The sequence below is a fragment of the Mobula hypostoma genome, chromosome 10, assembly GCF_963921235.1.
Source record: "Mobula hypostoma chromosome 10, sMobHyp1.1, whole genome shotgun sequence".
In the NCBI taxonomy this organism is placed as follows: Eukaryota; Metazoa; Chordata; class Chondrichthyes; order Myliobatiformes; family Myliobatidae; genus Mobula; species Mobula hypostoma.
The window spans coordinates 55454146-55479196 of record NC_086106.1 but is presented as its reverse complement, the minus strand read 5'-3'; the positions used below and the strand labels follow the sequence as shown (position 1 = coordinate 55479196).

The following is a 25051-nucleotide window of genomic DNA, read 5'->3' as shown; positions in this document are numbered from 1 at the left end:
GGTGAGTGTGGTTGTCTCCACCAAGGTCCGAGTTTCCCTCGATCCCAGTTCTCGATCAGGACAAAATCTGCAGGCTCAGTTGTGGGGTAGTCACCGCTAGGCTGGGCCTCGTCTTCCTGATCGGCCTGCCGCACCTGCAAATGCAAGCTTTGGAGAGTTTTGGTTAATTTTCATAAATATTTTCCCATCTCCTCCCCGAAGGTATGCATATCTAATTTTGCAGGTAAGCTGTCAGGGACCATTGGGACCTCTTCTGGGGCGGGTGGAACCTGTACAAGAGAGATGGGTTACACTTGAACTACAAGGGGACCAATATCATTTCAGGAAGGTTTGTTAGTGCTATTGGGGAGGCTTTAAACTAGATTTGCAGTGGGGTGGGAACCAGAGTGCCAGAGCTGACAGTGGGGCTGGGGTGAAAATAAATGATGTTAGAAGTTCAAGCAAAGCCGCAAATAGAAAGATTGTGAGTGGTGGTAAAAATCTCCTGAGGTGTATATATTTCAATGCTAGGAGTATTGCGGGGTAGGCTGATGAGTTGAGGGCGTGGATTGACACGTGGAATTATGACGTTATAGCAATTAGTGAAACTTGCCTACAGGAGGGGCAGGACTGGCAGCTTAATATTCCAGGGTTCCGATATTTCAGATGTGATCGAGGCAGAGGACTGAAAGATGGGGGGGTAGCATTGCTTGTCAGGGAAAATATTACAGCAGTGCTCAGGCAGGACACATTAGAGGGCTTGTCTACTGAGTCCTTATGGGTGGAGCTGCAAAACAGGAAAGGTATGGCCACATTAGTGGGGTTGTATTATAGACCACCCAATAGTCAACGAGAATTGGAGGAGCAAATCTGCAGAGATATAGTAGGCAACTGCCGGAAACATAAAGTTGTGGTAGGGGATTTTAATTTTCCAGATATTGATTGGGATTCCCATATGGTTAAAGGTCTAGCTGGGTTAGAGTTTGTAACATGTGTTCAGGAAAGTTCTCTAAATCAATACATAGAGGTACCAACTAGAGGGGATGCAATATTAGATCTCCTATTAAGAAACCAGTTAGGACAAGTGACGAAAGTGTGTGTAGGGGAGCACTTTGGTTCCAGTGATCATAACACCGTTAGTTTCAACTTGATCATGGATAAAGATAGATCTGGTCTGAGGGTTGAGGTTCTAAACTGGAAGAAGGCCAAATCTGAAGAAATGAGAAAGAATCTAAAAAGTGTGGATTGGGACAGGTTGTTCTCTGGCAAGGATGTGATCGGTAAGTGGGAAGCCTTCAAAGGAGAAATTTTGAGAGTGCAGAGCTTGTATGTTCCTGTCAGGATTAAAGGCAAAGTGAATAGGAATAAGGAACCTTGGTTTTCGAGGAATATTGCAACTCTGATAAAGAAGAAGAGAGAGTTGTATGACATGCATAGGAAACAGGGAGTAAATAAGGTGCTTGAGGAGTATAAAAAGTGCAAGAAAATACTTAAGAAGGATATCAGGAGGGCTAAAAGAAAACATGAGGTTGCCTTGGCAGTCAAAGTGAAGGATAATCCAAAGAGCTTTTACAGGTATATTAAGAGTAAAAGGATTGTAAGGGATAAAATTGGTCCTCTTGAAGATCAGAGTGGTTGGCTATGTGCGGAACCAAAAGAAATGAGGGAGGTCTTAAATGGTTTTTTTTGCATCTGTATTTACTAAGGAAACTGGCATGAAGTCTATGGAATTAAGGGAAACAAGTAGTGAGATCATGGAAACTGTACAGATTGAAAAGGAGGAGGTGCTTGCTATCTTGAGGCAAATTAAAGTGGATAAATCCCCAGGACCTGACAGGGTATTCCCTCGGACCTTGAAAGAGACTAATGTTGAAATTGCAGGGGCCCTGGTAGATATATTTAAAATGTCGGTGTCTACGGGTGAGGTGCCGGTGAGGTGGCTCATGTTGTTCCGTTGTTTAAAAAAGGATCAAAAAGTAATCCGGGAAATTATAGGCCAGTAAGTTTGACATCAGTAGTGGGTAAGTTATTTGAGGGCATACTAAGAGACGGAATCTACAAGCATTTGGATAGACAGGGACTTATTAGGGAGAGTCAACATGGCTTTGTGCATGGTAGGTCATGTTTGACCAATCTATTGTTGTTTTTTGAGGAGGTTACCAGGAAAGTGGATGAAGGGAAGGCAGTGGATGTTGTCTACATGGACTTAAGTAAGGCCTTTGACAAGGTCCTGCATGGGAGGTTAGTTAGGAAAACTCAGTGGCTAGGTATACATGGAGAGGTGGTAAATTGGATCAGACATTGGCTCAATGGAAGAAGCCAAAAAGTGGTAGTAGAGGGTTGCTTCTCAGAGTGGAGGCCTGTGACTACTGGATCAGTGCTGGGTCCATTGTTATTTATCATCTATATCAATGATCTGGATGATAATGTGGTAAATTGGATCATCAAATTTGCTGATGATACAAAGATTGGAGGTGTAGTGGACAGTGAGGAGGGTTTCAAAGCTTGCAGAGGGATTTGGACCAGCTGGAAAAATGGGCTGAAAAATGGCAGATAGAGTTTAATACAGATAAGTGTGAGGTATTGAACTTTGGAAGGACAATCCAAGGTAGAACATATAGGGTAAATAGTAAGGCACTGAGGAGTGCAGTAGAACAGAGGAATCTGGGAATACAGATACAAAATTCCCTAAAAGTGGTGTCACAGGTAGATAGGGTCGTAAAGAGAGCTTTTGGTACATTGGCCTTTATTAATCAAAGTGTGGAGTATAAGAGCTGGAATGTTATGATGAGGTTATATAAGGCATTGGTGAGGCTCTTGTGTTCAGTTTTGGTCACCACATTACAGGAAGGATATTAATAAGGTTGAAAGAGTGCAGAGAAGGTTTACAAGGATGTTGCCAGGACTTGAAAAACTCAGTTACAGTGAAAGGTTGAATAGGTTAGGACTTTATTCCCTGGAGCGTAGAAGAATGAGGGGAGAATTGATAGAGGTTTATAAAATTATGATGGGTATAGATAGAGTGAATGCAAGCAGGCTTTTTCCACTGAGGCAAGGGGAGGAAAAAACCAGAGGACATGGGTTAAAGGTGAAGGGGGAAAAATTTAAAGGGAACATTAGGGAGGGCTTCTTCACACAGAGAGCGGTGGGAGTGTGGAATGAGCTGCTAGACGAGGTGGTAAATGTGGGTTCTTTTTTTAACATTTAAGAATAAATTGGACAGATACATGGATGGGAGGTGTATGGAGGGATATGGTCCGTGTGCAGGTCAGTGGGACTAGGCAGAAAATGGTTGGGCACAGCCAAGAAGGGCCAAAGGGCCTGTTTCTGTGCTGTAGTTTTTCTATGGTTTCTATTCTATGGAGGAGCGGCGAACAAGGTCGGGGTCTGATGGAGTTCTCATGGGCTTCTCGTAGATAATTTCTGCAGGTGATAACCCCGTCTTACTTGATTGCGTGATTCTCATATGGAATAGGGCAAAGGGTAAAACCTTCAACCAGGTCAATCCAATTTCTTATGTAAGTTTAGCCAACTTATCTTTCGAAGTACCATTGGCTCATTCCACTACGCCAACTGCTTTCGGATGATGGGTGCAGTGGAACTGTTGTTTCATAGCAAGTTCTTTACAGACTTCCTCATTTATTTTGGCAACAAAATGTGGCCCATTGTCCGAGCTTATCATTTCCAGAAGTCCATCACGAGGAATTTCTTTTAGTAATATTTTCACAACAGTCATAACGGCATTATTAGTTGTAGGAACAGCTTCAATCCATCTGCTAACTATATCTATTACCATCAAGTAATACTTAATAACAATGTATTCTGGATAATTCTATAAAATCAAGTTGTAAACAAGAAAAAGGTCCACCAGGCAAGGGGGTGGTTCCAGAGACATCCCCTTTCCAGCATTCATTTTTTTAGGGTGCCACCAAGATTGTAATAATGTATTTACCATTCCCTCCTTGCCCAAGTGTGTACAATTACGTGCATAATCTATCAAAATAGGTAAAAACACAGAGGGAACACAGACCTGTCCCGCAGGGGTTACCCATAAATTGGTCTGAGGTTCAAGGTGGCAAACCATTTGGGACCATAGTTTGCACTCTCCTTCAGGGGTGTCCCCCTGGAAGTTACATATTTCCCCCATGTCTGGCGTGCCCGTCCTTAGATTTTGTCTAATAGGAGCTTGCTGGGTTCCCGAGGGGACTAAAAGTGTGGGATTCAAGGCTGTCTGTTTAGCTGCTGCATCTGCTCGAGCGTTGCCTTTTGAAATCTCATCAGATTCTCCGGTGTGAGCAGCACATTTAATAATAGCCAAAACTCGAGGTAGCTGTAGAGCGCTGAGTACATTGTTTACAAAGGTAGCATCACTAATATGATGGCCAGAGGAATCAGGGATCCCCAAAGTTCCATAGTCAGTGCATAAAGGGAGTCTGTGTAAAGGTTTGCACTTTAATCTTGGTTTGAGATTTCTTTTCCACAGGCTTTTTCATTTTAAAATTCTAAACATTAATCAAGGAGGATTCCAGCTTATGCTTGTACTTTTGGCTCCTCCACTGAAGCCCTCATTCAGTCCCTCTTTATTTTGTTCCAAATAGTTGTGGCTCCCTCTTCAGAGTCATCTTCATTTATGGCTTTGTTTTTTTTTAGGTCTTCAGAATTGGTTCTCTGGTGGATTCTTCAAGATCAGAACTGAGTAATCTGTTAGACTGCACTTTAGTCTGTTGCTAGGATACAGAGATGAGTCAGAGCAGACAGTTCAGCCTTGTGGGTGGAGACAACTGTTTCAAAAGAGGTCTGTTTAACTATTTCACTGTTCGTCACTATCCTATAGCCAGAACATCGTTTTCCTGCTGGATCCACAAAAGAGCTTCCATCCTCATAAGACGTTGCCTTGGGCTTGAGGGGGTATTGCAGAAGGGATGGGAGAGTCTGTCCTTCTTTTACAGTGATCTGGACAGGGGGTCATTTGGTGTGGCCGATTTCATGGCCTGAAATTGCCCAGATATGGGGTACAACGTCTTGGGTTCGGTCAATATTAAAAGAATGTCCCGTCTTCACCTCCGACACCTTCCAGTATCAGAGTTGGCCTGCGGCCATCTTGCCAGTCTCCCTCAGTGCTGGAGGCCTGTTTCGTCAGGGTATAGGCAAGGAATCCTAGGCTCTTGAACCCAGGGCAAACACTAACGGTGGTATGGGGAACCACCAATCCTGTCTGTCGCCAAAGGAAATCTGGAACTTCGGCCACTAACGTACTGCCCTCTCTCCCTTTTACCTCTCCAATCACCATGACTGGGAACTACTGTCCCTCGAGGGGTGCATTATATTGGCTTTCCTCAGCTGAGCACCCCGTAGGATCATAGCACAGAGTCACATGGGGGTCGACCGCTGGCAGTGAGGGTTCAATCGAAGTGGTGTCCAGATTAATTGCCCGCCACTGGGGGGGGGGGCGGTGGTAACTGGGGAAGCAGTCGGTTGTTCATTAGTCTCAGGGTGATATCCTTGCCTGTGCATAGAAACTCGATTTCCAACGGACAGAGCAAGTCTCTCCCACCCCAGACTGGTGGTGGCTGTAAATGAAATCTCACACTGGACCCCCCTGGAATTCCACCTGCAATGGCTGGGTACGTGAATACATGCGTTCCGTGCTTCCTTTCCCAATTCTGATCCCCAGATATAGCTCGCTGGTATCCTTCTTCCCGCTGAACATATTCACCTTTAATATTAGTTCCCTTCGGGGTTGATCTGGATTCGAAAGCTGGGTCCCAGTAATATGTCAAAGCTCTTCGCATTCGATTTCGGTCATTGTCAGGCTAATCCATATTATTAGTTTTAATCATATTGACTGACTTAATTGGTAAGCATTGGAGCAGTAGGGCATTAAACTGAGGGATGAATTCCCATATTTAAAGGCTTGGTCGCTTGAGAAAGTGCCGTAGCAGGCCAAAAGTTGCTCCTGATAGCTGGTCCCGATTTCCCAGGCTTAGGTTAGCATTCAAGTACCTTTAGTGCTATTTACAAGTTGTTGGAGAGCCCTCTCCGAGGCTTGAATAATTTGGTCTGTGTTCCTTCTAATTATGGATTTCCGCCTGTAACTCCTGAAAGGTTTGGTATCTTAATTCAGCTGAGAGAATCATGCTGCAGAGACGGAATAAATCTTGCGGGGTCGCATTATACATTTGTATAGTACTGCGGACATACTGAGCAAATTGTGCTGGTTGTTCTTTTCTATCTGGGGCCTGATTCATGATCATTATCCTTTCTTGTGGCTTCCAGGGTGCATACACAGGGATTACTGAGGGCTGCCCCTCCTCGGCTGCTCATGGACAGGGCAGCATTCGGGTGGGCAATTGTCTTTGTGGAGCCATTAACTCTGGGGTTTTATTGGATTCTTCCCCCCTCTGTCTCGGAATAATCCTCGGTATTCCCTTCTGGATCTCAAATAGAGAGCCTTCCCTTCCCCGCTGCTGCTGTTTTACCCGAGCGGCCACTGTATCTGAGACAATAGACAATAGGTGCTGAAGTAGACCATTCGGCCCTTCAAGCCTGCACCGCCATTCTGAGATCATGGCTGATTATCTACTATCAATACCCGGTTCCTGCCTTGTCCCCATAACCCTTGATTCCCCTATCTGAGTACTAGGAGGATTGAGGTTTGGGAGCACCAGGTTCACTTGGCCCCTGGTAAGGTAAGGGATACGGTGGGTGCCCAATCCTCATCGTGGTCACTGTCCTCAAACAGGGTCGGTATGTCAGACATAGGTTCGGGATCCCGTATTTGGCCCTGGATCTCGTGCGTGGCACTACCGATTTAAACCTCCCTGTCTGTTCATATCTGCCTTTGCCTGTTTTCTTTGTTTCTTTCTTTCTCTTTTCCTTCCACCTACCCGTTCACACTCTGCCTTCAACTTCTCCCAGCTCTTGGGAGTGCCATCACCTGTACATGTCACAATGCGGGCGTTGGGAACGGACTCAAATGCAAGACACAGACACTGAAGTACAAAGAACAGGACTTGACTAGAGTAGGGACGTGACAGGGTACAGACAAGGAGCAGGGACAAGAATGCAGACTTGGGCTGGGACATGGACAAGAAACAGGGAACCCAGGCAAGGAACTATGAACTAGGTGCCTGGGCTTGGGCTCCGAGCCAGAGACCGGACAAGGACCCAGAACCTGGTCTTGCCTCGGGCTCGGGCCCCAAAACCAGGCAAGGATGTGACATGACTACCGGACAGGACGTGGCTGGGGACTTGAGGCTTGAGGCTGGGATCTTGGTCTTGAGGTTTGCAGGCTGGGGTCTTGGTCTTGGAATGCGGAGGCTGATAGCTCGGAGGCTGGACAGACTAGGAACTCTACATCAACAGAGAGCCGGGACTTATCCTTCAAAAAGCTGGGACTCATCTTTAACTCGACACTAACATGAAACTGGACAGTACATAGACATAGAGCCGGGACTCATCCATAGACAAGCCGGGACTCAACTTTATCTCCACACCAAGGTGGGACAGGTCCACCTGTTGGGTAACGGCAGAACGGCAGGACTTACCCAAAGGGGGCGAGGACAGAACAAGACACGACAGGACCCCCCACAGGGCAATGGCAGAACGACCAGACTTACCCCACAGAGGCAAGGACAAGAAGAGACCTACGCCAAAGAACGACAGACAGTTCCATCTCTGCTCCAGGGTAGCTCCGAGTCTCAGTTCGGCCAGCAACCTCAGCTGGCTACGGAAACAGCCAGATCCCTACCTAGCTCAGAGTGACTGGCAGTCACTCAGCTGGCCCGGGAAACAGCCGAATCCATACTGCAAAGTCAGCTCCGACTATCGACAGCAAGGCTCCATGAAGCGATGGTTCTCCAACACGGCCTAAAGCTGACAAGCGGCCACTCTAGCCTTCCACCAGCAGGTTACTCCCAGGGGATCTTGACAAGACAAACCAGCATCCTACACACAACCCCAAGTCTACTTATATTCCAAGCCCCAAGATAGGAATCAGGTGCCTATGATTAACTCAAACAAAACAAGGGACAGCTGGATGACCCGGAGCCCTGAGTCTACAGTCCGGACCGTGAAACGGAATGCGGACTTCACAGACTGAACCATGACAGTACACACCTCTATCCCCTTTATCACAGGCATTGTTCCTCTAACTGGCCAGTAAAGTACTATTCCATCTGGTACCAGCTTTATCTTTCCATTCTTTGATCAATAATTTAAACTTTTTAACGCAATTCTTTTTCCAAATTAAATTTACTGCTTGTTCACAAGAGGTCCTACCTTAAGCTCCCCTGGTGGACACACCATTTCTCTGTTTTTTTTTGTCAGTGCTGCGCTTAACCTCTGGAGGCGTCTGTTTTCTGTGCTGGTTATTCGCATATACAGCTTAATTGACTAGGCCAGAGACCTGTTGCCCAATTAGTTTAATCAACCAGGCCAAAGACCTATTGCCCAATTCTTCAGCACCCGCAGACTTTAATACTCACAAAACAACTGCTTACTTTATTCTCCTGGTCCAGGTGGTTCGTTGGATCCCATCAAAGTACAGAATCCTCGGGGCGAGGGACAGAACGCCTGACGAGACACAATGAGTGGCCAGAGGTAAAACACCTCGGGGCGCCCTACCACTCGGTTGTGTTCAATTCAAACTCTCGGTCACTTACTCAGCCCAGAGAAAAGTTCCCTATGTTGGGATCCGAGTCACGGCACCAAATGTAAACTTGAATTTGCCGGACCAAATAACTACACCACACACAAGTCTTTATTTTAACCTTTCAGCAGTGTATTTGTTCGAATTCAGCCGGACAGAAAGGACTCGGAGCCAGTCATCAAAGAGAGACAGTGGCTCAGACGAGCTTCCTGTCTAATACTCAGAAACATGACATTTTATAGAACTGGCGAAGCAAAGAGCAGCCAGTTTCATGGATATTCCCACTAAATCAGTTACAGCAAAACTTAATAACTTCGATAAGAGAGTACACCAAATCAGGTGTTTTAATTTCAGACAAATTCTTGCCTTCTCAGTAAAACTTGAATAGACAATGGTGGGAACATAGACCAGTGATGTGACATCATGGGGCATGATGTATGCAACCTATGTGAATACAGCCCACGTGTCATTCTCAAAGGAACAGCTGTGAGTTGTGTAAAAAAAAAACTGAAGGCAGTTTTTTTTTCAGTCAAGGACAGTCTCTCCAACTTTTCACAGAACAGAGCATACACAAGTTGGCACCTAATTTTAGCCCGCTATTTACTAGAATCAGAGAATCATTTCTTACTTCCCCAACAACCTTAAACTTCATCATAAACATGCCATAATGTCTACTGTTTATTTCAATTGTATCAAATTAATTGCCAAGAAATAAAGTAGTTCAGTTTACTTAACACTTTTCAATATTTTACTCTGTAATCTTACATTGATTCAACAATATTTTCTTATGTGTAACGTCTTTGCCCAACTTGTTCCCCGTTCATCTAGGGTAAGCTGGTGTTGACCCCAGCAACGCTGTAATCGCGTTGGTGTGGATACTGTGTGATGCACCTTGGTACAAGCTCACAACCCAAAAATATCAGACAGTACACACTATACAATTAAATGATTACACTTTATAACTATTTCTGGGTGATGGGTTAGTAGAAACAAATACAATAAAGGCATCAAATCAATAAGTTTATCAGTTCTGTGCACAAAATAACTCGTTGCAGCTCACAAAAACAGGTATCCTGTCCATTCCTCGATCTCCTCTGAACTCCATCGACCCTCGCTGGGATCACCCTACCCCGTGGTCAACCAGAGCGCTCAACTCCTGCCCAACCTCTTCTTCTTCTCCGATGAAAAGGCCCCAAATCTAGTGCAAGCAACAGCTTACAAACACACACGAAAGAATAACATCTATCCCAACTGGTTAGCAAATGAATACAATTCTCGTTATCGGTGATTATAACCCAAACAAGCTGCCACAGTTAACTCAGCAGTTAACATTACAAAGAAGCCATTTTGTCAGCCTTAACAATTCACATTTCAATTAATATTACTGAGAACCCTACATATGTTTTCGTGATTATAGCCAAACAAAGATAACATTAATTCACACTCTGTAGCACTGAAGTTGATTTCTGTGTCCATCTGCTATATGAGGAGGAATAATTGGAATGATTGAAAAAAACTTTTGATGCAGTTTCAAGTGAAGAGAATTGCCTTGGATTTTGAAATTTCTTTCTCACTGTAGTGTTTGCCTGATTTGGTGAGTATCTCGCTCACCTGGCTTTCATTTCAGTTTTTGAGCAATGAGAGCATTTTCTTTTATTGTACACAGGTGGGCGAGGGAATCCATGAAATGAATAGCTCAGCTAGAAGCAAACAACCTGTTCATCTGTTTACCACAGAGTTTCTATTGGAGAATAGCCACAGAACAGACATAACAAGTAAGCATTTACTAGAGCAAGATCTTTTCAGTCCTCAGTTTTCTCCTGACAAAAGAAAATCCAGCTTAATATGGATGATGCAATATAATTAAATTCACTAATACTGGACTTGCAGTGGAAAAGACTGAATGTAATTTGCACAGTCACAATTGGCGTGCTTTGAATAAATTTACAAGAGGGAGTTTCATTTCTGAAGCAGTTTGGAATAATTTGAGATATTGGATGTGACACAGCACTGGTATCATCCAGAGCCATTTCCTCCGAGTGATCATAAAGGACGAGTTAAGCTCAGTTGAAGAGAATGCTGTTTGAGCTTAATTTACAGTAAAAATAAAGATGGAAAGTTTTATGTTATGTTATTTCAATATTATGCAATTTATTTTGTCATCTTGCAATATTTTCTATTATTTCTTGTGACTTATTAATATAAATAAGTCATTAATCCTGTTATCAGTGATTATAACCCAAACAAGCTGCTACAGTTAACTCAGCAGCTAACATTACAAAGAAGCCATTTTGTCAGCCTTAACAATTCACATTTCAATTAATATTACTGAGAACCCTGCATTCTCCCCCCACCAAATTTAGTCATGCCCTCATGACATTCAAATAATTTGCCAACCCTCCGTGCAAATCACAGAGCCCAATCCAAATGCAGAAAGCAGTGACATAGCACCCCAAAACAGTGGGGACAACACCCTGTTCCCCAGGTGATACATAGGTCAACCTATCTGGGGGGTTCCTACTTCTTTGAGACCGGCGTACCCCCTCTTCTAACTCTTCCACTTCAGACACTATGGGGGACCCTTGGGAGCAATGTGGTGAACCCTCCCGTGAGTGGTCACTCAAACCCCTCTGCACTCCGGAATCATCTGTCTCCTGTTCAGGCCCCACACCCTTTCATTCAGGGCCCTGTGGTACCACCAATTACCCATCACTAACCCCCCTTACCCCGTCTAATCCAGTGGGGAAAAGGCCAGGAGTCTCTTCCTCCATCATGGGGGCATCAGCGAATGGCATTCTGTACCAATAGTCCAAATCATCATCTTCCGAATCAGCATCCCCGACAGAGGCTGGGCGTGGGCCCGTCTCTTCCGGGATGGGCTTTTCCGTCATCCCGCGGGAACTCAGAGTCCTTGTACTAGGTGCAGCCGCCATGTCAGGCTCCGGCTCTACCTGTACATCTTGCCCCTGGGGCAACAGGTGATTCCAATGGAGGACCTTGACAGGCCACTTTCCATCCTTAGGCTGCACCGGAAAACTGGTAAAGTTGGCATCTGACTCTCCACTACATAGGGTGTGGCCGACTAGCGATCAGCCAACTTGTGCTTTCCAGGTAATCCCAAATTCCTTGTGAGAACTCGGCCTCCCAGTAGGAGTTGAGAGAACTTTACTTTCTGGTCATACCTCCTCTGATTTCCCCGTTTCTGTCTGGCGGCCACCTCCCCAGCCAACTCGTAAGCCCTTTTCAACTCTTTCCTCATATCAGACACATATTTCAAATAAGGCTTTGGTGATACCCCACCAGCGTCAGTTCCAAAACAGAGGTCAATGGGCAAACTTGCCTCGTGCCCAAACATCAGATAATGGGGTGAGTATCCCGTAGCAGTGAACCAGATGCCCGATATGTTGACTCCATCTGTTCTTTTTGCTGATCTCCAGAGTGTTAAGCATGTATAGCAACATTCAATTAAACCTCTTTGGCTGGGGATCGCCTGGCAGATGATAGGGCGTAGTCCTCAATTTCTCCACCCCCAGCATTCCGAATAACTCATAGATGAACTTACTCTTGAAGTCCCATCCCTGGTCACTATATATCCACCGAGGAAGGCCATACTGCACAAAATTCTACTTCCATAGCGCTTTGGCCACCGTTGTCGCCCTCTGATCCTTGGTAGGAAAAGCTTGAGCATACCTGGTGTAGTGGTCCGTGATGACTAAGACATACGCCGTGTTGCTGGCATCAGGTTCTATAGCCAGGAAATCCATGCACACCAGGTCCAAAGGCCCCGCACTCTGCAAGTGTGACAAAGGAGCAGCCTGCACAGGCAGTGTCTTCCGGCGTATGCACCAAATGCAGGATTTGCAGTACTCTTCGACCTCTGACCTCATTTGGGGAAAATAAAACTGGTCCTTGAGCAATCCATAGGTCTTTTCCACCCCAATTGTCTGGAGTCATCATGGAGTGACTTCAACACAACCTTCCGATACTCCTCCGGCAGGACCAGCTGCCAACACCGAGGTTGGTCCGGGGGTGACGTCACCCAGTATAAAATTTGATTCTTCAACCGCAACCGAAGCCATTCTCTCAGTAACAGGGACACCGAAACGTGTGTTGTCTTCTCCGCCCGTCTCTTTAACTGCGTGTCAGACAGGGCCAATGCCCGGGCCATCTCGCTGAGCAGCCGCCACTTCCCCAGGGCTTAACTCCGGAACTCCGGCAGCTGCGTGGTCTTCAGAGCAGCCAGGTCTCAGTAAACTAGGGGTAGGGCGTCATCGGACACTCCCAATGAGTCCATGGCGCGATCGGGCCTCTCCTTTTCCTCGCCCTGCACTGTAATAGCAAACTGACACATGGCTTTCACCTCAGATGCAGGAACACTCTCCCACTCCTCATCCCTCAGGCCTCCGTTGGGACAGAGCATTAACATCGACATCCAACTCCCCAGCCAGTACTTCGGGCTGAAATCATATACGGACAAGGTTGCCAAGTTTCGCCAAGGTCAGAATGTAGGTGAATGGGTTGTTGTCTGTCCTCACCTTAAACTTGGCCCTGTAAAGATAGCCACTCAGCTTATCTACCACCGCCCATTTCAACGCCAGAAATTCCAACTTGTGGGTGGGATAGTTCCTCTCAGAGGGTGACAAACTCCGGCTGACAAATGCTACGGGCCTCAGCCGGAGCCCTGATCTTGATACAGGACTGCCCCTAACCCCTCACGACTGGCATCGGTGTGTAGCGCATAGGGTAATCGGGGGTCCGCAAACGCCAGCACTGGTGTCTGCGTCAGCATCTCTTTCAATGACTGAAAAGCCTCCTCACGTTTGTCATCCCATCTCTGTCCAAAGGGCTCTGACAGATTCAGATATTCTCCAACCTCCCGGCCTCTCCTCCCTGTCCCTCTCTGTCCCAGAGGAGGGTAGCCACGCAGAAGCTGGGTCAAGGGGAGACTCACCTTAGCGTAGCCCTTCATGAATTTTTGGTAGTATCCACAGAACCACAAGAACGAGCACAGAGCACTCACAGTCTGGGGCCTTGGCCAAGTGGTCACCGCTTCTATCTTAGCTGGGTCTGTAACTACTCCATACCTCGAGATTATGTGTTCAACATAGCTAACTGACTGGCAGAACTGACATTTGTCCAAGGAAAGTTTTAATCCTTCATCCTTCAATCGGTCCAACACCTTCATTAGCCTCGCTTCATGTTCTTCCAAGGTGGATCCAAATACTATCAAGTCATCCCAGCATACCAGCACCTCAAGCAAGTTCATATCCCCCACCGTCTTCTCCATGATCCTCTGAAAGGTGGCAGGATTTCCCGATATGTCCTGGGGCATCCTCTCGAACTGGTAAAATCCCAGAAGGCATATGAGTGGCGTCTTCTCTTCATTGGCCTCACTCATCGGGATCTGGCAATATCCATTCCTCAAATCCAGTATGCTAAACCACTTCGCCCCACTCAGACAGCCCAGCGCATCTTCGACCTTTGGGACAGTATACTGGTCAGGGACGGTGTGCCTGTTCAGTGTCCTATAGTTCACACACATACAAATCTTCCCATTTTTTTCCAGGCCACCACTATTGGGGATGCATAAGGACTTCGGGACTCCGCAATGATCCCAGCTTCCTTCAACTTACAGAAATGCTGCCGCATGTCTTCCACGTCTGTAGGGGCCAGTCACCGTGACCTCTCTCGAAACAGGGTGTCTTCAGTCACCCAGGTGGTGTGGAGAGTGCTCCTGGAACAACCCACATCAAACTTGTCAAGGAAAAGAAATCCTTCTGCGTCAACATCTTCACCCCGAGTCTCTGCTTCGAAGCCTCCGGCGCAGGGGAGGCCCCAAATTTAAAAGCTTCAGCAGTCAACTTATCCCTGTTTCCCAATAGCTCTGCCTCAGTGAGCCTTTTGGGGGCACTATGCATCTCCGTCACCGGGAACAAATGTGCCAAGGGCATCCCTTGCTTAAAGGTGACCTCCCTTTCCGTAGTGTTGCTGACGACTACCACCATCCTATGCGCCTGTACTCTGCAACTCAGGTCTCACCAGCACCCCAGCCGGAAATCTCGATTTCCCCCTCAAGATCTTCCAGGATGTCCACCAAAAGGGCTTCACGTCCCAGGCACCCCGGGAAATCTGGGGGTCCTCATCACTCTCGCTATTTCCCCGGGTCATAAGCTTAGACTGGACACACCACACAGTTCCAATTTAAATTCCGTGTCCTGTCCAGTGCAGCAACACACTTCCTCAAAAGCCACTCGAAGCACTGGGTGCACCGCCAGTGTCTCCAAAAGTCCTCACCCGCCTGCTCCTTGCAGGCCCGCAGAGGCCCGCGCACAATAGGGGTATTGGTCCCTACCAGAACTGACACACCCCCAGTCTCAGTTGGGTCCGGGCAAACCAGCAAAAAGGCCTCATGAGCCGCGGACACTCCCACTGCGGCCTCCAAGAACTCCAGCTTCACTGACAAATAACCCTCGTATGGGTAATCACCAGCACTGATACCCCAGATTTCCAATGCACTGAAGGGTGTCAAGGGTAAATGGTGCAAATACTGATCATAGAACGAAAGGTACGGTAACGTGACCTGCCATCCAGTGTCAAGTATGGCTTTGGCATCTATTCCCTCTATCCGTATTGAAACGCCGAACCGGGGTCCCACCAATCTTTCTGGAATAGGATCTTTTCCTCGCCGGGATGCTGTGGTACATTGCTGGGAACGTGTTTTCCCAGAGACTCCAGGCCATTCCCTCACTGGGTCTCCTCTAAGTTTCCCGACTCCTCTTCCTGCTGAGACGCCAGGGGACTTGCTCCCCCAGCCGTTCACATTCCCGCCTAAAGTGCCCCTCTTCCACACAGTTACAACAGGCACCTCGACTCGCAGGACCCCGGTCTTCCATGGGCCATTGTGCTATCCGTCCCTTCAGAGAGGGGCCCTCTCTGCAGGTCCTCTCACGCGGGGGAACCCCCTTTACTATCTCCCGAGTAGAATAACATGACTTGCTGTGCTGTATGAGTAATATACGCCAACCAGAAGTGTTCATATGAAACTCACAGAACCTGCAGAAGGGAGAATTAGACAATTGTTTGACTAATTTAAATGAGATCTAGGGATTGAAATATCAAGTTTTAACTTAGCTGCAAGCCCTTCATTGATCCTGAATCTTGACATAATCCTTGTGCCAAATTTTTTAAACGATATTTATTTTAATTACTTCAAAGTTCTCTTGAAGGCAAGTGAAACTGAACCGGTTGATAAGCACTGAACACAGGCTGTGAAAGTCTTCCTGATAGTTAAGATCAGAGGTTAGAACAGTTGGTTGGAGTGGCACTTGATATTTCAACCCATGATTTACAACATCTCAATTGATACAGGCATCTATACGCTGCACTCAGTTATCAGCTATCATCTGGCCTGTGCAGTTCTTTTTTTAAAAAAGTAATTGTCTGAATAATGTAAGGTGCTTCTGATTATTGCCTCACAGCCCACCCAGCTGTGCCTTTATCGGTCAATATTTATCGGGTACATCCTTTATGTATACCTCTGAAGGCAGATATAGTTTAATTTTAAAGTTTAATTCATGGAGCAGCACTCTGTTAATCTTGTACTGGTTTTCCACAATGTTGCAAACTGGAACTCCTTCCCCCGCCCTCACCACCTCTAGGTATTGATTGTTTTTTTTACTGATAGCCAAATGATTCCATTAGTTCGACCCTGTGAATATTAAGAGATTGCTGTCTCAGATCTTGCTCCTGTGCTTTTATCTTTAAGTCTCCCTGGTTTCCCTCAAATAAATAGGTTTTGGTGTTTTAATCTAACTTTGCTATCTGGCAAGGATTTTTTAAAGTTCCTGGAGAGACAAATTAATCTTTTTTTTTAAAGAGAATACGCTGGAAAAGACTTCTTGTCTTATTATATGGGATGCTTTCAAGGCTTATATTAGAGGACAAATTATTTCTTCGGCTGCAAGTGTTAAGAAAAAAGCTAATAAAGAGAGAATTGAATTAGGTAACCAGTTGAAACAATTAGACCAAAAATATGCCTTGGCTCCAGATCCGGCTTTATATAAAAGACATGTTGAAATTAAAACTAAATATGATCTTCTTTTAACTTATCCAATTGAAACTCAGCTTTTAAAAGATAAAAGCCAGTTTTATATTCATGGAGATAAAATGGGTAAATTGTTGGCTAATCAATTAAAAACCTTTATAGCTAAATGCCAAATTAAAGAAGTTTGTAAAGCTAATGGTGGTAGGACAACTGACCATTTAGAAATTAATGATACCTTTAGAGAAATTTATTCTAAACTTCATAGTTCCGACCCTCATAAAGATATTACTGCTATGAATATTTTTTTAGACCAATTAAACATTCCTACACTTTCTGTTCATAACCAAAAACAGTTGGATCAACCTTATTCCTTATGAGGAAGTTGCCGAGGCTGTACATTCATTGCACTTCGGGTCCTGATGGATTTTCTGGAGAATTCTATAAGGCTTTTTCCTCACTGCTTATACCTCATTTATGTTCAGTCTTTTCAGATTCCTTTAAGTTGGGTAGGTTGCCACAATCTTTTATTGAGGCTTCTATTTTGCTTGTTCTTAAGAAGAATAAGAACCCAATTGAATGTTCTCCATATAGACCAATCTCCTGACTTAATGTTGATACTAAAATTCTATCCAAAGTTCTGGCTTGTAGGATTGAAAATATTTTACCGTCTCTCATTTCTGATGATCAGACTGGATTTATAAAAAATTGATATTCCCACTTTAATATTCATTGTTTATTAAATGTTACTTATTCTCCTGATAACGGAATGTGTGATATCTTTAGACACTGAGGCTTTCGATCGGGTTGAATGGAATTATTTATTTAGAACCTTAGAAAAATTTTATTTTGGGCCCAATTTCATTCAATGGATTAAATTACTTTATCTATTTCCCTCTGCTCAGGTTCTTACTAATTTTCAGAATTCCAAACCATTTAAACTTCAACGTGGAACTAGACAAGGTTGTTCCCTGAGCACTTTGCTCTTTGATCTGGCTTTAAAACCCTTAGTCATTGCTTTTCGAGAATCTAATGATATTACTAGTATCGAAAGAAGAGGTACTATCCATAAAGTTTCACTTTATGCTGATGATCCATTGCTTTTTATTTCTAATGTTGAGATTTCATTACCTTGTGTGCTTTCTTTGCACTCCTGTTTTAGTCAGTTCTCAGGCTATAAACTGAATTTACATAAGTCCGAACTTTTTCCTCTGAATAATTTGGTATCAATTAATACTAACCCTCCTTTTAAAATTGTACGAAATCAATTTATCTATTTCGGTGTAACAATTACTAAGAATTATAAACACCTACTTAAAGAAAATTTTCTTATCCTACTGAATTATATTAAAAGGGCACTATCAAACTTGTCGCCCCTTTTGTTATCGTTGGTTGACCGAATTAATTCTATTAAAATGAATATCTTACCTAAATTTATATACCTTTTCCAGGCCTTACGCGTTTTCATTCCTAAATCTTTTTTTTTTGATTCTCTTGATTCTATTCTATCTTATATATGGAAAAATAAAGACTTTTGATTAAAGTTAATCTTCAAAAGGGTAAAAAGAATGGAGGTTAGGCTTTACCCAAATTTAGGTTTTATTACTGGCCAGGCAATATATGAAACCTTACGTTTTGGTCATATTATATTAACCGCGAGGCCTGTCCGGTATGGGTTTCTTTAGAAGCTAATTCTGTTGATAAATTTTCCATCATTTCTTTTCTTGGATCCTCACTTCCTTTATCTTTAAGTAAACTAACTGACAATTTGGTAGTTAAACATACTTTGAGGATTTGGGTACAATTTAGAAAATATTTTGGTTTATTGAGATTTTCTCTTTCTAGTCCCAGTTTTTCTAATTACTTTTTAAACTCTCTATGACCGATCTAGTTTTTAAAGAATGGGATAGATTGGGTATTAAATATTTTCAGGATTTGTTTGTGGAGGAGGTCTCTTTTCGTTTGAGAAATTGTCAGCTAAGTAAAGCTTACCAAAAACCCACTTCTTTCGATATCTACAAATTAGAGACTTTCTGCGATCTTAATTATATACATTTCCTAAAAGTCCTGATAAGAACTTATCAGATGTAATTTTTAATTTGAAACCTTTTCACAATGGTTCAATATCTAATATTTATGGTATGTTGCTAGAAATGAGAAATGCTCCTTTAGACAAAATTAAAAATCTTTGGGAACAAGATTTACAGACTTCAATTTCTGAGGAAACTTGGAATAAGATTTTTAAATTGGCTAACACTTCATCATTATGTGCCCGCCATTCCCTCTTACAATTTAAAGTGGTCCATAGGGCACACATGACCAAGGATAAGCTATCACATTTTTATTTGGATATATCTCCCTTTTGTGATAGATGTAATAATGGAGAAGCTTCATTAATTCATATGTTTTGGACTTGTCCGAGTCTCGGGAAATACTGGAACGAAGTATTTCAAACTTTCTCTGTACTTTTCAAATTAATTTTAAGCCTAACCCTTTGACTGCTTTATTCAGTGTTGTTGGAGAAAAAAGATATTATTCTGGAGACATCTGATTTGCACATTTTGGCTCTTATTTCTCTTATAGCTAGGAGGACGCTCTTGCTTAAATGGAAGGTAGTCATCCGCCTACTCACGCTCAATGGTTATGTGATGTTATATCATGTATAAATTTAGAAAAGATCCGTTGTTCAATTTCTGAACCTAGCCAACAATTTCACACAAGGTGGGAACCATTTTTGAACTATTTTCAAAATCTTTAATTTGTTGTTAAAGAACATATGTTGGTTAGTAACATATTTCACTATATGATAAGGATTTCTTTTCCTTCTTTCTTTACCAAGCAGCTTCGATCTTGCTAGTGAGTTTAGATTTCTTTTCCATATAATAATAAAATTATCATATTTCAATATTATGATTTAATTAAATTTACATGAATATAGAGTAATGGGGTTGCAAGTGTGATTCTAATATTTATCGGTATTATTTTATCTTTTTTTGACATAATATATACTTGTACTCTGTATTCTTTATGTAGAAATTAATAAAAATATTGAAAAAGAACATTTATCGGGTACATCCTTTATGTACACCTCTGAAGGCAGATATAGTTTAATTTTAACATTTAATTCATGGAGCAGCACTCTGTTAATCTTGCACTGGTTTTCCACAAAACTGCAGATTGGAAATCCTTCCCCCGCCCCCACCACCACCAGGTATTGAATCAGAAGTATTTCCAGGAACCCATGCAGTAGAAGTGAACATTGTTAAGTAGAATTAAAGCAGGATTTTTTGCTTGATGTGATGTCATCAAATTATTAAGCATGGTGTGATATAAATTCACTGGGTCGATACCTTTCCAGACCAGCTAATCAGTTTCAAAGGCAACTTTCACTACCTTCTTTGCATTCTCTGTAAGATCCTTCAGTGCAACACTCAGTATCTTATAAGTCATGAGAAATGATGAGCCTGCTCCAAAAATGGAGCCAATGACAGGGACAAAGTCGAGAGTAAATTCCAGGGCTGAAACGGTAACAGCAACAGCACCCCAACCTAACCTCATAATTGCACCTGCGGTTATTTCCCCCAGTAGTGGACCTTTTACTGTCGCCTTCAGCTCTTCCACAGGTTTTCCTGCTCTGTTGGCCAGTCTTTGAAGAGAAGCATCATCCAGCCCCAGGCACTTCCGGAAGTGGACAATGGCTCCAATCAAAATTCCGGTATCACAAGCGAGAGAGAAGCCGGGAACTGGGACCGCTCCCAGTACCCCAGAGAGTGTTGCAAACATCCAGATATGTTTTTTCAGAATCTCGTATTTCCTCTGAACTATTTCCACACTTAGATTTGGAAGGGCAAGGATAAAGATCCTTTTCTTTACATTATTTAGATCACCTTCCAGTCCTTCATTTAACCGCATGAAATCAAAACGATCTGGCTCTAAACTGGATATCAGGAACACAGATGGATCTGGAATCCCTGCCTCTGCCAACCTCCTGACAGTGTCACTCCGCATCTTTTCCAGCTCTTGTCCTTCATTAGTAAACTTCTTTTTCCTCATAGAATAAAGATCAGCATCAATCTTAGAGCGGACAAAACAGAATTGTTTCCCTAGCCGTTTAATCTCCTGGGCAAGTTTTACATCATTTTCTTTGAATCGAACAGAGGAGATTATGATAAAGAAATCAAATCTTTTGAATTTCATTTCTGTGAGATATTTAGCTGCTGGAAATTGTGTAGATCCAATACCTGGCAGGTCCCAATAGCGAACATTGGGCAGAGTGGGATGTGAGTACCCGGTTGGCTCCTTTGTTGTTTCTGTGTTCCCAACTTCAGCTGCTCCCAGATCAGTGCTCCGAAGTCCTCTCATGGCATTGATGAAGGTAGATTTTCCTGTACCTGTTTCTCCTGTCACGGCGATGTTAAGCTCTGTTTTGTCCAGTTCAGTTACTTTCTTCTCTATCAGTGATTTAACTTTTTCCACCCCACCTGTTTCAAAATCAGACTTCAGTTTGTTCAATTCTTCCTGTGTGAAGAATGAGGGGGTCTCAGTCTCTGCCACCTGTTCACTGAAAGAAAATATGTTGCATTAAAGTACTCAGCTGAAACAACTTCCATTTCTATTTCATCGCATGACATTCACAGAACATCCTCATGTCAGTCCTTACTTTCAATGGTCTCAGTGCTCTTTGCTATTACAATTTGCTATCCAACAGCTATCTATAATTTGTTATTCAAATATGCATAAGGATAAGTAGTCATAGGAAAATACAGCACAGAAATAGGCCTTTCGCCCCTTCTCGTCCATACCCAAACCAGTTAAACTGCCTACTCCCATCGACCTGCACTGGGACCATAGCCCGCCATACTCCTATTACTGCTGTACCTTTTGAAACTCCTCTTAAACCTTAAAATCCCGAGATCACAAGCACCACTTGTGTTGGCAGCTTATTCCACACTTTCACAATCCTCTGACCAGTTAATATGCTTAGACTTTGCTTAAACACCATTGATTTCAATAATGGAACACCAGATCTCAACATGTTTGTCCGCAGAGCAGCATCTTCACATACTTCTACCATTTTATTTCTGTTCATCAATGTTACTTCACCATGTCATTTCCTGTCAGCCCAACAAGGTTGTCTAAATCTTTGCCTCCCTGAACTGATATTGCAAGTGAAGTTGGTGCAGGGTGATTGGAGCAAATGAAGCCCTATATTGTGAGGGGTGCTAGTAATTGTTTGATAGGGTGCAGAAGAGGAGTGGTTGTCAGAGGTTTCTATGCAGATGATGTGTTCTCTCTGCAGTGTGGTGCATCAATGGAATGGGAACAGCACATTTCAGGCTTGGCGTTCTTCAATTATTGATTCGATCTACCACAGTCAATAATCTAATATCAGCACATGCAATTCTGAATGATGCTACACAGCTAAACAGTTGTGGGCGGGGGGATATAAACAGTTTCTCAGAACATGTCCATCCTCAACCATTGTGAGTGCTAAAGACATGGCTGAAATATTCACAAGCGTGCTGTTCATTATCCAGGTCTGTGTCACCACAGAACCTAGATCCAAAGACTTCAATTCACTCTACATTATTGATTTATTGAGATACAGGACAGAAAAGTCCTTCCAGCACTTTGAGCCACGCTGCCCAGCAATCTCCCAATTTAACCCTGGCCTAATCATGGGACAATTTACAGTGACCAATTATCCTACCAACTGGTATGTCTTTAGACTGTTGGTGTAAACTCACGTGGTCACAGGGAGAATGTACAAACTCTTTACAGGCAGAGGAGGGAATCGAATCCAGTTCACTGTTACTGTAAGACGTTATGCTAACCACCTCAGTACCATGCCACTCGACACTAACAAATGGAAGACGCAATACTTAAGATTCAACATAAAGGCAATAGGACCAGGTAACCTCCAGAATATAGTACAGAAGACCTCACGTCTTTCAATGCAGGTATCTACACGTCAAGACGTAACATTGCTCAGGTGTCAAATCTAGTACACCAAATCTGTCTACACAGACACATCAACAGGGCAATGGGTCTCGTCATCATGGGGCTTTCAAGAATCACTTATTCACATGCACACCTATGCCTAATTTGGACAATTTGATCTTCAAATCTTTGCTCAATTGTGGACATGAGAGCTTCTTCCCATACATAATGAAAACTGTCTTTGATCCCAGGATAAAGCTTCACTGAGTGTGGCAAAAAAGAGCCACACTCTTTCAGTAGGCGCTAAGGAAAATGCATACCAACAGTTAGTGATGTAGTCCATATAAACTGGAGTTTGTAATAGCAAGAGTGAGATTGTGCAGAGGGTGAAACCACTAAAAAGTGCAAATCTCCTTGCTTGTGAGTTTCAGGCAGACTGGCAAAGTTAGATTACTGAACTGAGGCTTTGGCTCAAGAGGCTCTGATGAGAAGAGGTGGAGACCAAGGTCTCGGAAGCCACTTTGGATTGGCTATTGAGTGAGTGGGTCTGTAGAGTATTCTAACATGTGAGACTTTGATAAAGGAAACGAAATTGTAGCAGATAAGAACAGGTATTTTTTACATTATTGTGCAAAGATCTTATACACATATGTAAACAATCAGACCCGCCCCTGGCATTCCCTCTCAGCCAACTGCCTCACACTCCTCTTGCGGCTCTCCAGCATCACCATTCCCAGCATCCTTTGCTCCCACCAGATTGTTACAAGTTCAAAGGTTCATTTATCAGTATCATCAGTGGACTGCTTTTGAATTCATTCAGGTCCCTGCAACAATAAGAAATCTGATAAAACACTACTTCCAAGGTATGCAAGTTTGTCTCACAACATCAGACTTCACTACACCTTGGCAACCACTGGAAGTAGGCATCATGGCGGGGTGCAGCATCTCCCCATTGGCCTTCACTATGTCAATGGAGCTCATTATCAGAGCCGCAAAATAGGTTGGAGGAGGAAAACGGCTACAGTTTGGTCAAAGGTTACCACCGATAGAAGCCTATATGGACGATATAACGATATTGACGACAACTGTCCCCTGCACCAAGAGACTTCTGGAAAAGCTTCATCAAAACATCACATGGGCGAGGATGAAGATCAAGCCCAGCAAGTGCAGAAGCATCTCCATTGTCAAAGGTGAAGTCATGGATCAAAGTTTTCATATTGACGGAACACCTGTCCTGTTTCAGAAATGCCATTGGAGAGCTTGGGCTGATGGTATGATGCTAAGCCGAACTTTAAACTGAGCAGTTTGAACAACTCAAAAAGGATACCATCATGTACATAGCTTGCATCAACAAGACCAGGCAGCCAGGAAAACTCAAGCTGTGGTGCCTCCAGTTCGGCATACTTCCAAGACTCACGTGGCCTTTAACAGTATATGAAATCCCCATCAACAAGGTGGAAAAGCTTTAAAGAGTGATCAGCACACATGTGAAACAGTGGCTTGGATTTCCATGATGCTTAAGTCCTGTTGAACTGTACGGGAACGGCAAATTAGAATTACCAATTGTAAGTCTTGTGGAAGAATTCAAATGCACCAGAGCAAGGTTGGTCATGACCCTCACTGAATCTGAAGATACTGTTATTCGAACAGCGCCCCCCCCCTCCCCTGTGTGGCAACGGGAAGGAAGTGGACCCCATCTGAAGCTGTTCAGAGTGCTAAGTCTGCTCTTCACTTCAGGGATGTGGTTGGCCGGGCTCGGGCTTGTCCCAAAGGCTTCTCAACGGCACAAAGCAACATCAGTGCAGAAGAGATGGCTCGTGGTGGAGGAGGTAAGAAGACAGGAAGAGGCAGATTGACACGCCAGGACCATCTCAATATCCAAGCAGGGCCAATGGACTAATTGGGAGAGCCTGGAAAAGAGGAAACTCAACTGGCATGATATCTGGGAGATGGAGGGATCTCAGCTAAATTTTATCATCAGAGCCACTTATGACCTCCTACCCACACCCCAGAACCTGAACCAGTGGTGGGGAGAAGACCCCGCTTGCTCCCTTTGTCAAGCACCTGGATCACTAAGGCACACTTTAACAGGATGCACCTCGAGCCTCACCCAGGGACGGTACACTTGGCGGCATAACCAAGTTCTCAGACAGCTGGGAGCAATCTTGGAACAGAGGCGAATCACAACAAATGCTCTGCCACAAACATCAGCAAGAAATGTTCATATCATACGATTTGTACCAGCAGGCCAACCTCCAGAGCACCATTTAACATCAAAAGAGGTAAGCGTTCTGCAGGTTGCTCGGGATTGGAAAATGGACGAGGACTTGGAAAAAAAGCTTGTGTTTCCCCCAGACATTGCGGCTACAACACTGCAGCCAGACATGGTCCTATGGTCCACAACAGCCAAGATGGCTTATGTTGTGGAATTAACAGTACCA

The 25051-nt window shown here is 43.9% G+C and overlaps 1 protein-coding gene across 2 annotated transcripts in view; it reads right to left on the bottom strand.

Annotated features, from left to right (window-relative positions):
- Positions 1 to 19031: 19031 nt before the first annotated feature.
- Positions 19032 to 25051, bottom strand: part of LOC134352914 (interferon-inducible GTPase 5-like) — a 34740-nt gene continuing 28720 nt past the window's right edge. For both annotated transcript variants that reach the window (XM_063060523.1, XM_063060524.1), the window contains exon 7: positions 19032 to 21231. In XM_063060523.1, the coding sequence (XP_062916593.1) occupies positions 20034 to 21231 (1198 nt within the window). In that variant the 3' untranslated portion in view covers positions 19032 to 20033. The remainder of the gene's footprint in view (positions 21232 to 25051) is intronic.